General features: G+C 42.5%; 1 protein-coding gene across 2 annotated transcripts in view; it reads right to left on the reverse strand.

Annotated features, from left to right (window-relative positions):
• Window positions 1–7561: 7561 nt before the first annotated feature.
• The window catches only part of PRKCI (protein kinase C iota), a 28864-nt gene continuing 19511 nt past the window's right edge, over window positions 7562–16914 (reverse strand). For both annotated transcript variants that reach the window (XM_074154206.1, XM_074154207.1), the window contains 9 exons: window positions 16638–16735; window positions 15540–15626; window positions 14795–14930; window positions 13696–13783; window positions 12962–13087; window positions 12780–12859; window positions 11685–11774; window positions 11270–11385; window positions 7562–10172 (listed from right to left, as the gene is read on the reverse strand). In XM_074154206.1, coding sequence (XP_074010307.1) covers window positions 10085–10172; window positions 11270–11385; window positions 11685–11774; window positions 12780–12859; window positions 12962–13087; window positions 13696–13783; window positions 14795–14930; window positions 15540–15626; window positions 16638–16735 — 909 coding nt within the window. In that variant the 3' untranslated portion in view covers window positions 7562–10084. The remainder of the gene's footprint in view (window positions 10173–11269; window positions 11386–11684; window positions 11775–12779; window positions 12860–12961; window positions 13088–13695; window positions 13784–14794; window positions 14931–15539; window positions 15627–16637; window positions 16736–16914) is intronic.

The following is a 16914-nucleotide window of genomic DNA, read 5'->3' on the forward strand; positions in this document are numbered from 1 at the left end:
CACTGTAACCCATTTTGCATGTAATACCATAAAATTAGTAACAGTGGGGTTACACAAATTTTTCTTTTAGTTTTATAGTTATTTGTTCAATTTTCTCATATAAAAAACCCGGTGCAGTAGGTATATAAAAGACTTTTCTTCATACCCTACCCACTACTTTACACAGTACTCTTGTACAGCGACTTCGTAAAAAATGATGAGTTGATGCAAGACTGTCCATCCTTTATCATTTTTTTCTTTAAAAAATATACTGTCTTTCAAATAAGTCTCTATTTAAATATTAAAATAGAAAAAACTGTCTCAGTTGGAAGAACAGTGATCTTAACGTAACTGATCCAAAAGCGTAGTTTAAGTTGTATGAAAATTTTATTCAGCACTTTCAGTTCTCGGAGATCAAACACAATCTTTAGGGCTTCGCTTTATATTGCGCTGCCAACTTTATGATTTCACCACCACGAGAGTTACGATGGCAGCTCACAAATAAACCCCCCAAATTAAAAGCTGCTCCAGCTTGCCGGCAAACAAAACCCCAAAAACCTAGACGTCCCCGGAGAGTCACCTTTCACACAGATGTCACTGGTGTGTGTCACAATTTTCCCACCCCGAGTTAATAGCGAGAGAGGTAAGATCCAGGCCACCGGCTGAATTCATGTCTGGTGCTAAGGCAGCCTTTCCAGGTAACCTGCGAGGAGAGAAAGAGGACGGGCATGAGCGATCCCAAAAACGTGAGTTTTCTGTGTGAAAAAGGAGGTTTCCCGATTAAGGAGAGCCGTCCCTGGCCACCGCCAGCCCCACCACGGCCCCGGCAGACGGGCGATGCCGGCGGCAGCAGACACCTCCCGAAGGCGGGGCGGCACCGCGGAGGCTCCCCCCTCCTCCCCCCCCCCCCCCCCTTCCCCCGCCACCGTGCCCACCGGGGAAGGACGGGCTCTCCCCGGAGCCAGCAGGGCCGCTCTCCGTCCCCTCCGCCCGGGGACCGGCCCCGCAGCCCCTTCCCGGAAGGGCCCGGGACGCCGCATCCTCCCCGCCGCCTCACCTCCCTCCCCCGCCGTGACTCACCTCAGCCCCGCCGGCACCGCTCCGGGCTGCGTTCACCCCCGCCGCCCCTGCCCGCCTCCCCGGGGACACAGCCGGCCCCACGCCGCCCCCCCCCCTCCCCCGCCTCCCGCTTCCCTCAGCCCGCCGCCGCTCCCTCCCCCCGGGGACGGCGCGCCCCTCCCCCGCCTCAACCCCGTACCCCCTCCCCCCGGTAACTCCCCGGCTCCTCACCCGGCGCCGCGGGGGCTCTCGGCAGCCCGGGGAGCGGAACAGGCGCCGGGGACGCGCCGCCCACCCGGTGACCTCACTGCGGAGACGGCGGCGGTGGCGGAGACAAGACACCGAGACGGCGGCGGCGGCGGCGCGCGGGCACGAACCCGCCGGCGGCGCGCGCCGCCGCCGCCGCAGCCCCGCCCACTGTCTGGGGCAGCGGCGGGAGCGGCCGCCCTTCCCCCGCCCGCCGCCGCCGCCGCCGCCTCAGCGCCGGGAAACCCTCCCCTCCCCCAGCCCGACCGCCAGGAAAAGGGGGGGGAATAAAAACCCCCAGTAAAATAATAATAAAAAAATTTTAAAAAGTGTTATTTCTGCTCGTCCTCCCGCCGCCTCCCTTCAGCCAGCCCCGGGCCGCCCCGCCGCCGCCTCGCCGCCGCTGGGGGCCTGCGAGGCCGGGAGAGGCGCCGGGCGGCGCCGCTGCTGCGGCCGGCGAGACGCTGGGGGACGGGGCGGTGGGGGAAAGAGCAGCCATGGCGGAAAGGGAGAGGACGGGCAGCAGCCGCGGCGGGAGCAAGACCGGACGCTGCCGAGGAGATGTCGGGCATATCGCTCCCCTGAGGGGCGGCGGCCAGAGAGAGCGGCCCGCATCGGCCAGAGAGAGCGGCCCGCATCGGCCAGCGGCCCTCAGAGAAGGTCCCTCAGTGACTGTTCCTCAGCGAGGGTCCCTCAGTGACCATCCCTCAGCAACAGTCCCTCAGTGAGGGTCCCTTAGTGACCGTCTCCCAGTGAATGTCCCTCAGCAAGGGCCTCTCAGTGACTGTCCCTCAGCGAGGGTCCCTCTGACCATCCCTCAGCAACAGTCCCTCAGCGAGGGTCCCTCAGTGACTGTCTCCCAGTGAATGTCCCTCAGCAAGGGCCTCTCAGTGACTGTCCCTCAGTGAGGGTCCCCTCAGCAACTCCCTTAGTGACCATCCCTCACTGAGGGTCCCTCAATGAGCATCCCTCAGTGACTGTGCCTCAGAGAGAATCCCTCAGCAACTGTCTCCCAGTGACTGTGCCTCAGAGAGAGTCCCTCAGCGACTGTCTCCCAGTGAATGTCCCTCAGTGGGGGTTCCTCAGTGACTGTCTCCCAGTCAATGTCCCTCAGTGGGGGTTCCTCAGTGACTGTCTCCCAGTCAATGTCCCTCAGTGGGGGTCCCCACACGAGGTAGGCTCCACTCTAAGATCCCACTACTGGGGGACAAGGAGATGTGGGGAAGTCTGGAGAGCATGATGGTGTCTGGCCCCAAGGTGGTTTCACAGACCACACCTTCCAGTCGTGGACCCATAGTGCGGCACCAGGAGCGAGGAGGTGCTGAAGGGCTGGAGAAGGTGTCAGGCTCCATCATGGGGCTTGGCTGGGAAGCGGATGATCAGTTCAGCTACGTGAGGGGCTTCTCCCCCTTCGGGCTTGTTGCTGGGCGGGGAAGGTGCTCTTCAGGGACTGCTTAGTCTTTGTACAACCAGTTTATGAATTACAATTTCCTTCTGTCTGCAAGGAGCCTAAAGCTTTTTAGGTCTCCCTCTTTGCCGAGACAGCTGAGATTAAGGCACAATCCAATTTCCCGCTGCCTTTCATCCCGTACAGTTACATATTTCGATCCAATGCGAGTATAAAGGAGCATCCCATGAAAATGGGGCTGTTGTACAACCGCCAGGCACCGCTTACCACCGGCCGGCGCTGCCCACGGGGAGCGGGTTTTGCCCTTGATGTTAACCTCAGATGGTCGCAGCTGCAGGTAGGAGCCATCCTACTCTACGTTTGCACAGCAGGTAGCGCAATCTTCGGGACCCACGGCGCTTTATATTGCAAAAATAATAAATCGCTGACAGTTTAAGTACTAGAATAGGGTTTAGAATAACTGTATAAATAGCAGTGCCTGGGCTTTTAACGGTAACTCTGTGCTAACAAAGACAATAACGGTTGCATTTTTTTTTTTAAAACCTAGAGAAAACCACTTGACCTTCCTATTATTAAAGACTTCAGGTACAGATGAAAGAATCGTAAAACTGAAATAGAGCACGACCTCCATTTTTGCATTCAGCGGAAGGTGTCGTAACAGGGATCAGTGTTTCACTGTTGCTCTCAGGCAGGCGGCTTGCCTACATACGAAAGGGTACCAAAATGAAGCCTTAATTTTGTTGAGGGATGTAAACCTCCAAATTGCTTGAAATTAAGCGTGCTTTTTCTTACAGCTACTTCGAATAGACATTTCACAGAATGTCTGTAGAAAATCTAACTTCTCTTTTCACAGGCTAAAGAAAACAGAGAAGGGAAGGCATAAATTACTTCAATTCCATGTAGGCCAAAGCAGACAAAAACTTCCCAAAAACTGGAACGAAGATTTAATCTTGGGGAAGAACATACATGTTAAAGAAATTCAATTTTTCCCTTCCCCTTAATACTCTATTTGTCCTTTTCCAGTCTCTTTTCCCCCCCCCCCTATTTTTATTGTAAATCACTAGAGGTTGACTAGATGTTGGACCCTAAACCTACTCTTGTCTCATCTTTGCATCCAACAGCACTTGATCTGATTTAACACCACACAAGTGGTTAATAAATACTGCTCATCTCACCCCAATATGCTGTTTTATACCTAAACTCATTGTACTTTTCCAAGCAGGGATGTGTTATAAACACGTTTAAATGAGTTCCAGCATTCTGGAGCGACGTGGAGCGCCCTGGTGCTTTTCATAAATGCTGTTCTTTACCCGGCAGCGACACAATCGCGTAGGACTGTTCAAGCATCATTGCATTGTGGCTGCTACATCGAATGCTTCTGCAGCACCTACAGCCTCGGACAGAAAAAAAGAGATTGTTTCACGTAACGATTCTGCAGAAGCACCTTGTAAATATTGGTATTTTTTTTCTCCGTTTGCAGTTAGGCAAACAACAAAGCAGTTGCCGGAAAACAATCGTTAGCCCTACAAGAAAACGTGAACTGCTTCTGTACAGGGCAAAGGAGCCCGAGGGAAACGATGGAGAACATGCAGAAGTGCGTTCCTGTTTGATCTCAGCTGCCTGTTTAAATGCCGTTTCTTTATTCTTCAGCAATAAAAGGTCTGAAGGTAGGACAACAAATAGGTTGTAACCACTTTTGTGAAGTATACAAACACTCTGCACTTACTTATGAAGCAGACAGGAGGTTTGGTTAAAAGCCACAGTATAGCAGAATAAAAAGAGCTTTCTCTATCTACCAACTTTTGGAGCTGATCCTGAAAGACATGGACCTGTGATACAATTTTCCAGACATTCTGGACATTTCTGTCTTCTCCACCCTCTAGGAGTTTAAGATCCAATTAAAAAAAAAAATTCTCTTCAAATACCAGTCAGTGAAACGCACTCTGTCATATTTCCATTTTAAATGTACTGAAAAAAATGCAAGATTTCTAACACCAGAGCTGGACTGAGCTGTGGATATGAGGAAAGCGACGCGTGTGGGCAGATATTACATCTTTTATTAGACCTGCTGATGTCATGGAAGCTTAGGAATTCGGTGTCCTTGCCTAATTGGGGTTTTTCAAGTTCTGCTGCACATTTTCCATTTCAGGTTGCAAATCCTGGTAACTATTGTGCTGTAATGATAGTGTTGCTATAGAGCTACAACCATCAGGCAATGTAAGACAAAGTTTGTAGGTAGAGGATTGTCTAAAAAAAGATGTTAACTCTGCCTACAACTTCGACTGTAGACTCTGAAAAGCAGTTCCAAAGATATTGTGCAACTAAAACCCGAGTTACAGACCTTCCCAAGATGTAATAAATGGCACTAACAGAGCACAGGAGGAATGTTTCTTTTATTATTAACTCCTCTGAATTTTCAAGAGGTGCTGAAGCCCTTTGGATGCTTACAAAATTAACATTTAAGGTTGTCTTAAAATGTAATTCACAAACAGCACCTTCACTGCTTGGTTTCAACACCTCAGATTTAAAACTGAGGCAGCCTGTACAGAATTTTTGTCTTTACTCGTCTAAGTCAGCTCTAAGGAAGAAAAGTTATTATTTAAGAAACACATTTTTACTTTACAATTCAACAATGATAACAAAAGTTTCATTTTCAGTTGAAATAAAAAAAAATGAGGGACATATAATACATGGGAAACCAAGCGGTTCCCTAGAAAGGATATCATTTTTATTTCATGTATTTCTCAAATACCACCAAGCAGGACACACTCAAAACCACAGACCTACAAAAATATCATAAAGCAAAAAAAAACGGGTGTTTAAAAGAAGAGCAAGTCCCATCCTCCCACACACACTTACCCCTTTGAATTCCTTGTGGCCACCTCTGACAGTCCTTGGGGGCAATTCTTCTTCCTCTCCTGCGCTATGAAGCGGGGCAAGTGCCACAAACTAATCTGCATTTCTAAGCGCAAATAAAACCACATCCTTTAAACTACTGCATATAAAGGCAAGTGCCAAATACCATATTAAAATATAATGATCTTTCGGCTGAGCTGGTTAACGGAGATACAAAGCTTTTGTCAAACTGCTAAGCATGTAAAGAACTTTGTCACAGTTTTGTGAATAAGATTTAAGTTGCATATTTATGAAGGGGGTTTCTACAGAAAGAGAAAGAAGTATTTTTTTTAAAAAGTGTTTCCATACAGTCTCTAAAGATGCTGAAGAGCACAATTTAACACTGAACAGAGAACAAAAGTTGTGCATATTCTTCTCTGAAGGTAATAGCTCGCGCATTTTGAAGAAAATACATCATTTTAGTGGTGATTTTTAATGTTAAGTTGTAATACTTAAGACCGCTCTCTTGAAACCCCCTATGACAGATTAAGTAACATAGACAAGATACCGTATTAGATACCTTATTACGGACCTTATGAGCACAACCAGTTGACGGATTTCAGCATGTACCACATCTTACAGGACGAGGGACTTTGGAAACAGTTCTGTACAAACCCCTTCGGCGAATGAAGAACTTGAGCTGTGACTCGGTGTCTGCATCTGAAATCACGGTCAAAATTCCGCTCGACGCTTCACCGCCCAGCACAAAATGGATGTGAGCCCAGACACTCTGCTCAAGTTTAGGAGTCATGGATGCAACAGATTTCTGGTCCTATTTATGCCTGGAAAAGCCCAGCTCCCACAAAAGCCAAACAGATCCAGGAGGTAGATGCTTCTCTGCCTTTAACTGTCGATTAAATAGAGAATGATAAGATTACACGTTTCAAGTATGCAGTTCAGATGCCTTTGCCATAAGCAGGAAGAAAAAAAAAAAAGTCTTAGAAAACCCTCACACCCTGAGCTACTCTCAGAAAAATGCAAGATATGGTAAAATCCCCCTTTTCTGAAAGGGGCCCCAATCCCCCACTCCCTCTTCCTAGGAAAATGTCATTAATTTATAGGCAATTTCAAATACCTTTCTTGCTTAAGCCGCTTATGCCGTCCATCATGAAGCAAGGATGATGCTTAGCAGTGAAGGTATCAAGTATATATAGATTATACAAGCTATTAATTTCTTTTATAGAACGTCTTAACACAAACAATTGCTCAGACTGAGCCGAGAGCAGTTGGCCACCAAACTGAACAGAAACAAGGAGTGTGCGTGGGGGGAGGTTAAGCATTTAAGATACGCGACCATCTGTAGCATTTGCCTACCACTGCCGATACATACTTGTACTAACAAGCCAGATTGCAAGAGGAAATCTCTTTTAAAATATAGATACACAGATACTGAAATAAAGATAAATTAACATACTGCATCTGTAGCAGGGTATGAAGTGCCCTCGCCCTCCGTGTCAGAAATCCAAGAGAATGTGGGGGAGGAGTTGAAGGAACAAAGAAGGAACTCATGCGGAAGTAAGCACAGCTCCGAACTCCCGATCCCCAGCTCTGGCAGCTGAGATGATGTCGTCTCAGAAGCACCAGCTGAAAGAAGGGCCTTGGTCAAACGAGCTAGAATCGCATTTTGTATTTTACTTGAAGCTTTTTGCATCTGCGCAACTGACTGAGGCCTTACCGCTTACTTCTGTTTCATCAAAGACAGAACCTCCAAGGATGCTTTTTCTCCCCAGGGCACGATGAATGCAAGGCAGTGAAACACGCTGGAGAGGGACCTCCGTTCTGAGACGTGCCTGAGGAACATCAGCTGAAAGAGGTATTTCTTAGGTTGCTATGGTCTATCCCAGGGCATTCTCCTAGAAGAAGTTATAAGATTATGACAACACTCCTGTGGGACCTGGATATTTAAGGGCCAGACGACAATCCCACGCAGAGCCCAACATTTCACAGTGTTTGATTTACAAGTTAACACACAGAGGCCTACTATAAATGTTTTATTTAAAGTAAAAAGTGTGCACAAATAAAGGGAATGATTACACAACAACGTTCAAGACCATATTCCATATGAAACAGGAAAATAATAGTGACAATATTAACTAGCAGAGCACCCATAAGAATCCAACTCGTATACAAAAAGGAGGTTACTCCACATAAATACATTATGCTTCTGATGCAGACACTTTCTCCAAAAGACAAAGCCGACTGCACTGGACTGTTTACACCCAATGTCCCTTCTGAATATTTATGAGAGTTGCTATATCCTTAGCAATGAAAAATAACTGTTAACATCATGGCACTTTGGAGAAAATTAAAGTTTAAAAATGGATTTACAGTCATTTAAGATGTTTGTCACTTAGCAACATTCTTAATGGTTAGATACGTAAATAGAAAATATCTTTTTTGTGACATGATCTATAAAAAAAAATTCAACTGTAGCTTTAAGCACAAAAGACAGTGTTTTACTCCATTACTCTTTTGTGATGAACAGCAGAAATGCCCTTCCTTACTTAAAGCCATTTTACTTAATACCCCATGTGATACTAAGCCACTGTAGAGACAAGGCTTTTCTTGTTTGCTTTAAATAACTTCCAAGTTTATTATCAATTAAGTCCTGATCTCTAAACTACTCATGCGGGTGTAGAAGTCAGAGGCGAGACAATTAATCACAAGTTTAAAACTGCATGTAAGCAGTTCACTTGACACGAACAAAACGCGCTGAAGTTATTAGCTGCTCTTTAAAAGGAGGTTTACTCCGATATTTTACATTTGAAAATATACAACTTGAATTTAAGGGAACCTGATTTTTAACAGTGCGGAGGTTCAAAGCTTCCCCAAAACTGAGGCCCCTTCAATCGCTTCCTAGTTTTGAAAACTCAGCCCAATACTAAAGACTTTCCTATTCACGTTCCGAAGAAAAATATGAACTAAATACCGTAACACTGTGTGCAATCCCTCTCCTTGAAGCTAACATGTAAGTGAAAAAACATTCACCAGAAGATTTGTGCTATCAGTTTACAGTGTTGCCATACATGGATTTTCAAGGAGAGAAAACGACCAGGCAGAAATCTTATTAAAAGCTTCAGATAAGGTTTGCTAACTTGTGCTTACAGATACTTAGATCTGCTTTCAGTAACGCGTAGCTTGCCTTACAGCTCTTAATTATAACACAGATTCGTTTCTTCAGTGTCTCTTAATCCCTTTTCCCCAAAATAATAATAATAAAAAAAAGTGGTACATTTGGCATTTCTTCGGCCTAAGACATTCAAAACTATTCCTTAAACATTAACCATAGGAATTATCTGTGCTGTATATTACACTGTTTACTAATATGAAATGTAAGAATCACAGCCCCCAGAAGTCCTAGTTTGAACCGTTCTTTCAGTTTATTCCAATTGCTTTACTATTAACTTTTGAGTCTACTACCAACATTTAAGGTTTGATTGTGATTACAAATCCCCACCTGGAAGTGGAGAAGGGAGTCATTGTGGACAGCACCTATTTTTTCCTAGATGTGCTTTTTCCAGTGGCAAAGTCAAATGCATTTCCAACAGTATGGCAGTAAGATTATTTAAAAAAAAGGAAACAATGCCCTTATTTTGGCCATAGCTGTAATGAATGCGGTTCCGATACAGATAAGACAGAAAGTGTAAAAGCAATAAATAACAGCATGAGGTTCTACATCCGTCAACACTAGCTGCCCCTTACTGCTAAATTACACTCTACAGATTTTAACTTTTTAAAGTATTAATTGAATTCCTGTTATTTAAACTGACACTTTATACCACGTACAACCCTCGCTGGAAGGGGCAGGCTCAGAAGGACACTCTCTGCGCATCAGCATACGATTCCTAGTGTATCATTTCGGAGCAAAGCCTATTGATTCTAATATTGAGTTCATCATCTCCTTTTGGATAGGATCAATATACCCTACGAAAGCAGCCATCCTTGACCTATTCAGTTTAAAAATCTGCTCTCCTTGCCGTCATCTCAATCTGAAGGGCAATAACATAGCTCTAACTTCTAAAGAGAACAGGGAAATTGGATGTTTAGAGAGAAGAGATTTAAAACTACAGAAGTCATAAAGTCTTACTTTCCTTGCTGGAAAAACAGAATTCCTTTAACGGTATTTTATTACATCTCCTAGTGCAATTTGTTATTCTTAAAGCAATAAGAAAACTTTCGTTTATCAGAATGCTGTATTGGCAGATTATACACCCAGACCCCATTGTTCAGTCAGGAGCCCCAGAGACCAACTTCTCTATTAAAATTCTAATTTTGGCAAAACTGTTGGGAAGTTTGACATTTGAAATCTGGCAGCCAAAGGTTCAAGCATAACAACTGTCCCAGATGACAATTAATACAAAAAGAAAGTTAGTAATTCACACAAGGTGGCAAGGGTAAGGTGTTCAGTTCCTCGTTTCACGCAAGTGCATCCAAATGAGGAGACATTTATCCATGCAGAAACAGAGTAACAATTGGCACAGTCCAGAAATGGAGAATTCAGACACATTCCTCAGCTGACATCAAAAGGGGATTTATATATTCAAAGCCTTCAAATTCAGACTGGTCAATCTTCTTCACAATATCACTATTAAGATGAAAAGACAGTCATTAGCTCAGCAAAATTAAAAAGGTAACAATAGTAACTGGTAGTTTGTCTTAAAATTTAGGCAGCAGGTTGCAGTTGAGAACATTTCCCTTCTCTCTTTTGTCTCTCTCTATTCTTAGAGTAACCACTGTTTTTTTCCTAGCCCCTAGAACAGTAACAGAACACAAACCCACCCAGGAGCAGTGACTGGGCTGCTCCCATGCCCACATCCTCCCCACAAAGCAATCTGCAAGGTTTGCAGTTTGAAAACTTTCCCAAAACAGTCAGCTTTGTAAAAAAACTGAAAACATAAGGATGGGATAGATACTGCATCTGCATCAGCAACTTCTCTAAACTTTACTTGTTTTACATTTACAAAGGGATGAGGAAGGAAGTGGGATCTCAGACCTAATTAAGGTGCATAGGTAACATTTAATAGTCACTGTGTTTACATACCACGTAAACATTATACAAAACCCCAGAAAAATTCCTAAAACGCTAACAGCAGTGGCTCAGTCAAACTAGATAGGCCTTTCCTTCCTCATCCCAAATCAGGGCCCCTCGGGAATAAGGAACCACAAATCCATTACCAAACCCAAACGCATTATCATGCATTTTGCTAAGGCTTTTCAGCCAGGATAATCTCACTTGATGACTAAGAATTTAAAATACCCAAACAAGCCAAGAAAGCATCTTCTCTTGTTCAGAACACCCAAGATGAATTCAATCTAAACCCAACATTCTAGAAACATCATGGCTTAAAGTAACGCAAAAATAAACCACTTGACAAAACAGGTCTTTTCCTTCACACCTTCATTTCTTGCAGATGATACCACTAAAACTTGTAAAATAGCACTTATTCACCTTTCCCTGAACTAAGATTCATTATAGCAACTTTCCCACCGTTACTTAATTTTTACATCACGCCAGACTACCTCTACCATGAGGACACATAACAGAATTTTCTCCAAACTAACCCAAGAAAATATTATTTACTCCTTTACATATACTCTGTGTATTACAGCTGGAGATATTAAATGAACTTTAATAACTCCTTCACTGACTTATCAGAACTTCTTAAATTCTACATTACTTACTCGTCATCCGGAGTGAGCTGCACAGGTTCATTGGTGAACTGGGAATCAAAGTTATCCAGACCAAATTCTCCAGATATATTTGGTTTAAACGGAGGCACCACTTGCTTTTGCTCCATCTAAGAATAAATGCACTTAGTGACACCAAGAACGAGTTACAACCTAGGGAGTCACTTTTAAAGAAGGCTGGAAGTTATTATTAAGTTTCTTTTGAATACTTTCTACAATCATTCTATTAATCTACTGTACTTACTGTGTGTAAAAGGGCTGAAAGATTCTGTATAGTCATTATGGTGCATCTTAAGTTAAGAGCTTAAGGTTTTTGAGGTTTTTACATCATCTTTCATGCTCAAAGCAAGTTGTCAAGCCATCACTGCACACAAAGTAAATTAAGGCAAGCCAGTGAGCGTTCACATACCAGATCCCAATCGACATTGCGAAAGAATGGATGTCCCTGGATGTCTGCAAATCCCGTTTGAGGGTGGCAGCCTAAACGTTCCTTTGGATCCTGCGCAAGGAAGAAAATATTTCTAAATGGGTGCCATGGCCTACACATGAATAAAATACAAATGTTACAAATCCCACGAGAAATGAAACACTAGAGTTAGGAGGGACACTGAAGAACTAATTACCATTATTTATTTGGGAAACTGTTCCAATTTACCGTCTGAAATAGGCATGTATATATGGAAGCCTTTAATGGAATTTTATATAAACAGCCACGCCATCTTTCTTCATTTTTATTCAGGCCTGTTTAAACAGACTATATATTTCAGGGCAAACTTGGTTAGATTACAAGTTCATTTTATTCTTCTCCCCACCCACCCCTTCCTGAGTGGACTACGCCAGGTGATCACAGTGGGGTAGTACCTGCAGGTTATGAGAAATGCCGTGGAAAGAAGGTTATTTTAACAAGACAATTCCATCTCCACGTACACGTGTGCACACACTAAGGAGTTCTAACAGAATCAGTGTTCTCAAACAGCATTACTTTTTCAAAATAATTTAACCAAATCTGTTTTCTCCTGTACCTCTTTCTCCCCACTACTCTACTGAAATAAAGGCCAGCATGTCCTTGGACAAGTCCACCACCATGTAGGCACCTTCTGACTCTCGGGCTAGTTGGCCACCAGCAAACAGCGTGTGCTGCCTCTACATTTCCCTCCATGAAGCCATCAGAAATTGTCAGAGTGATTTGCTAACCACTTTCTCTTTAAAAGCCAAAATACATCTGCTATTTGTCCAGTTGCCCAGATTAAAGAAATCACTTGGAGCATTTCAGTTTGATATTTACTCGTGATCCCAGCCTGAGAACGTGGAGATTCAGGTTTTCAGACAAGTATCTAGAATAGGTCCCCCAGCCCCACTGAGATGCTGCTTTAGGGTCAAACCTTTTCTACCCTGTTTCTGTATATGGCAGATAAAGTACGTCTGCTACACAGCAATTGGTCACCAGGTTTTAAGAAAAACAGTTCCTCTTGAGAAGTCTTAAATAGTCCCCTTTAGCTCTTACCTTATTGAGGAAACTCTTTAGAACACCTGCTGCTTTAACAGAAAGGGATCGGGGAATTCGGATCTGTTTTTCCAAAATCACTGCAGGAAAACAAAATTCGTATCAGCCTTTGCATCTTGAAAGTTAGATTAAAGGTAAGTAGAAACAAAGCACTAAAGTGTAGGAACACTCGTGGTACTCACCTTGGAAAAGATAATCTTCCGTGTTCTGATCGGGGTTGTCGGAACTCCCAACGATATCAAATGGTGACCGGCCCGCCATCATTTCAAACATCAGCACACCAAGCGCCCACCAGTCTACGCTGAAGCCTGGAATTCAAACGAGAAAACACCACTGAAGGTATTTTGGAGCAAAAATACCAACACGCTAAAGACAGGCACGTTTTGAGAAGAAAGAATCAATTAAAAAAATTTAAGTATTGGCAGTCTTTCTGATTACCGGAGCAGGTAACAATTGTACTAGACATTATGTGGTTCGTTACGTGCGCAACTGGAGGGAACGCTGTGAGGTTTGTGAAAGGGATGTCTGCTCTCTAGGTCCTTTGCAATGCATTTATATCTAACACTGTCATTGCTGCCACACATAAAGCTCCAAAACGGAACATGATTCAAGACTGCAAGAATATCAGTATTAGTATCTGAAATAGTTATAAACAATCATAAATTTGGGACGCTCAAGCTATTCTTCAAGACTGATAAAAAGAATGTGAAGTGTGGAAGGCAAGGTATCTCGTTTGCTCGGTGTGATGTTTCCTGCCCTTCCTTTGAAGTGTTTATTTACTTTATCAGACAGGATGCTGAATTAATACTGACCACGTGTCTAATGGAGATTTATACTTTCTGCTGCTAAACAACTCAAGTAAGAAGTAAGAGACAAAGTGAAAGCTATATGGTAGCAGTGAAAAAATTCAATTTACCATAATCCTCTCCCCGAAGAATTTCAGGTGCAATGTAGTTTGGAGTCCCACAGAAGGTGCTGGTTGTGTCACCAGGCCTCAGACCCTCCTTTAAGAAAAGACAGGAAGAAAATACTTTACAGGTATCCAAAGATCCCACACTCCCCCTCTGCTAAGAACTTCACTTTGAGTTCATTTAAGCGTCCTGAATAAACTGCTTTCGTTTTGGTAAAATTATACTTAAATCTGCATGTAAATGAATACAAAACACTACTTGTTTCAGAAAAAACAGAAGTAGGTCACATCTAGAGTCTCAAGAGGATGGCACATACCTATTGATGACAACATCTTTCTAGGTTTTGGTTAGTAAGCTCCACGACAGGCAAATGGGACTGACTGGGGCACGGTGGAACAGCTTACGTGAGCGGGGTGTGCAATAGACAGATAGAAGTTTCTCAGAGGAGAGCATGGGATGCAGAATTGGGAGGAGTTACCCAAAGAAGTTGTACAGTCTTCACCCTTGGAAGTTTTCAAGGTCAAACTGAATAAAGCCCTTAGGAACCTGGTCTGATCCTATAGCTGCTTTGAGCAAGAGGGTGGATTAGACTCCCTGAGGCCCTTTCCAACTTGTATGATTTTATGCTTTTTAAGTTGCTTAGCCAAAATTGTGACATTTGAAATAGTTCTAATAGATCAGCATAATGGCAATCCCATGGCAAAGTCAAACCTGTGCTCCAGTGTCTCTGTAGTGACAGTTTTTCCTACAGAAAATGGGAAGTGTCATAGAATCCAAGTGGGAGGAAGCGTGACTGACATATTTCAACCTCTTGCTCTTTTTGAAATCAAGCTCTCTTGACTCTTTCAGCCTACACCTCCCAGTCAAGCTGATAGAGCAGCTTTATATATATCTATATATCTATATATCTATATATCTATATATATATCTCTCTATCTAATCTGTGCACTTCGGTATTTCCTTCTCTTTTCTCCATTTGTAGAAGTAAAATGAGAATAACAGCCTATCTGCACTGGGTATAAATGAGTACCATCTTACCATCTTTTAATTTATGACAATTTCTTAATTGTTGATTTTACTCCTTAATAAGGAACTAGAGCTTACCTTGCACATGCCATAATCTGTGAGTTTAATATGCCCTTCAGAATCTAGTAGCACATTATCCAGTTTTAAATCTCTGTAGATTATCCCCCGTTCATGTAAATAGTTCAACGCTAGACTGATTTCAGCAGAATAAAACCTAGTGTAGAAAGAGATATTGATTACTTGAGTAATCAAAAACCCAAACCACAATAACATAGTCTTGACAGTATGATACTTTTCTAAATATAACCCCCTGTATTCCTATTATTTTTCATCAGAGAAGTGGATAAGTTTATAATCGTATAAACATTTCTACCCACAGTCACTTGAAAGATTATTTTTAATTAATATTAACATCTACTGAAATCATCCCTTTCATCTCACCATCTGAGATGAAGCATATGCACCAAGAGCTCAGCATTTGCCTGGACAGCTGGTAGCGGTTGTTGTAAAAGAAACACATTGATACCATTAGACAGTTAAAAAAAATACCACGGAAGTGTATTTCTATATAAAAATTCAGAATCAGACTGAAGTCATCTAAGGTAATGCTAATACAAGCAATACCTCAGTGCTTCCTATTACAGTTCCTCCTTAAAACAAAAATATGGGAGGCTTGCAGCATTAAAATGAAAATGCAGTTTCACATTCCTTAAATCCTTAACATCTGGAGAGGATTTGCTGGCTCATCATCATAATCTCTGCACTGCTGCACTGTGTCAGAAAATCAACTGCTTTGATGCAAAAAATCTGGAATTAGATGTACCTGGCATGTTCCTCTGGCAGCTTTCTCTGTCTCTGCATGTGAAACATTAGATCTCCCCCATTTACATACTCTATAACGAAGAATAACCTGAAACACGCAGGAGTTTGTTACAAATGATTGTATACAACGCTGAAAGAGGTTTGAGATGTTACAGGTCTGTTATCAAACAACGTCAATTCAATTCCTCCCATCCCTGCTAATATGGCTGGTTTCACCATTTTCCCTCCCTTTGAATAAATTCCCAAAGTCAAAAATCAAGTATATGAAGTTTCTCCAGATAATTTCGTTTAAAGTTAAGTAATCCTTCCCACATTCCTAATCCTTTACAGCTACTGCTTCTCATTATTATGTATGTGACTATATAAATAGATCCACATCAGTTTCTATGCACAAACCAGAAAAAAAAAATATAAAAAAAAAATCTCATTTTCCTTCCTGATCCCTTTAGTTTCCTTTGTTTGTGGTTAATACTATTAGTATATTACAAATACTCTTTCTTCTCACTTCCGTCCACTAGCTTGTCACCTTTTCAAACAGCAAAGATGTTGTTTAAATATACAATAACTATATTTTATATATACTGAAAATTATTACTGTATAGAAAAGTAATTTATTCGTCTACTGCAATCTCTTCTCCTATATATAAACACACAGGAAAATAATAATTTTCATCTCTGTTACCCTGCTTTCCTTTTTAAAATTCACATACTCTTTTCCCAGTCTTGCTCAGAGACTTGTCTCCAGACAGTCCGTGCAACTCATTTTTTGTTTCTGATTTTTCTCTCCTTAAACCCTTTTTTCCTCCCATTCTGGGTTCTGTCTTTTACCTCATATTCTCAAGCTTTTTTTTTTTGCTAGCTGCAACTCTCCTCCTGCCCGGAATTCCCTCCCAGTGCTTTACATTCTTTTGCATCTTCCCAACCTGAAAAGCTCAAAATTAACTTCACCTTTTTGCTCATAAAATGCTACGTTAATTTACAGTACATTGTCTTTCGCTACCTACCTAACACTTAGTGCTTTAAAGAGGCCTTTGAGGTGCCTAAGAGTATGAAATATTTTTTGAATAAGACTATCTTTTTATTATCTTACGAGTTTTACCTGCTTTCTGTCTGGAAGCAAGAGTGTAGTCCGACAAGAAACGGATGATTTGAAGCCTGTTCAAAGACGTGTTTCTCTGTCTGAACCCAATCAATATCCTATTTATTTAAGAAAAGCGACACTCAGAAAAGGATTGTTGTACTTCGGTCAAGTATTAATGACAATTAGCAGAAAGATACTCAAGTGTTTTGCCATCCTCATTTTACTTGAAAGCAGTTAAGTATATAGTTCTCCAATGTGAAGACAGACATTTAGCATACTCTTTTTTTTTTCCTGT

Source organism: Numenius arquata, chromosome 9, assembly GCF_964106895.1.
Source record: "Numenius arquata chromosome 9, bNumArq3.hap1.1, whole genome shotgun sequence".
In the NCBI taxonomy this organism is placed as follows: domain Eukaryota; kingdom Metazoa; phylum Chordata; class Aves; order Charadriiformes; family Scolopacidae; genus Numenius; species Numenius arquata.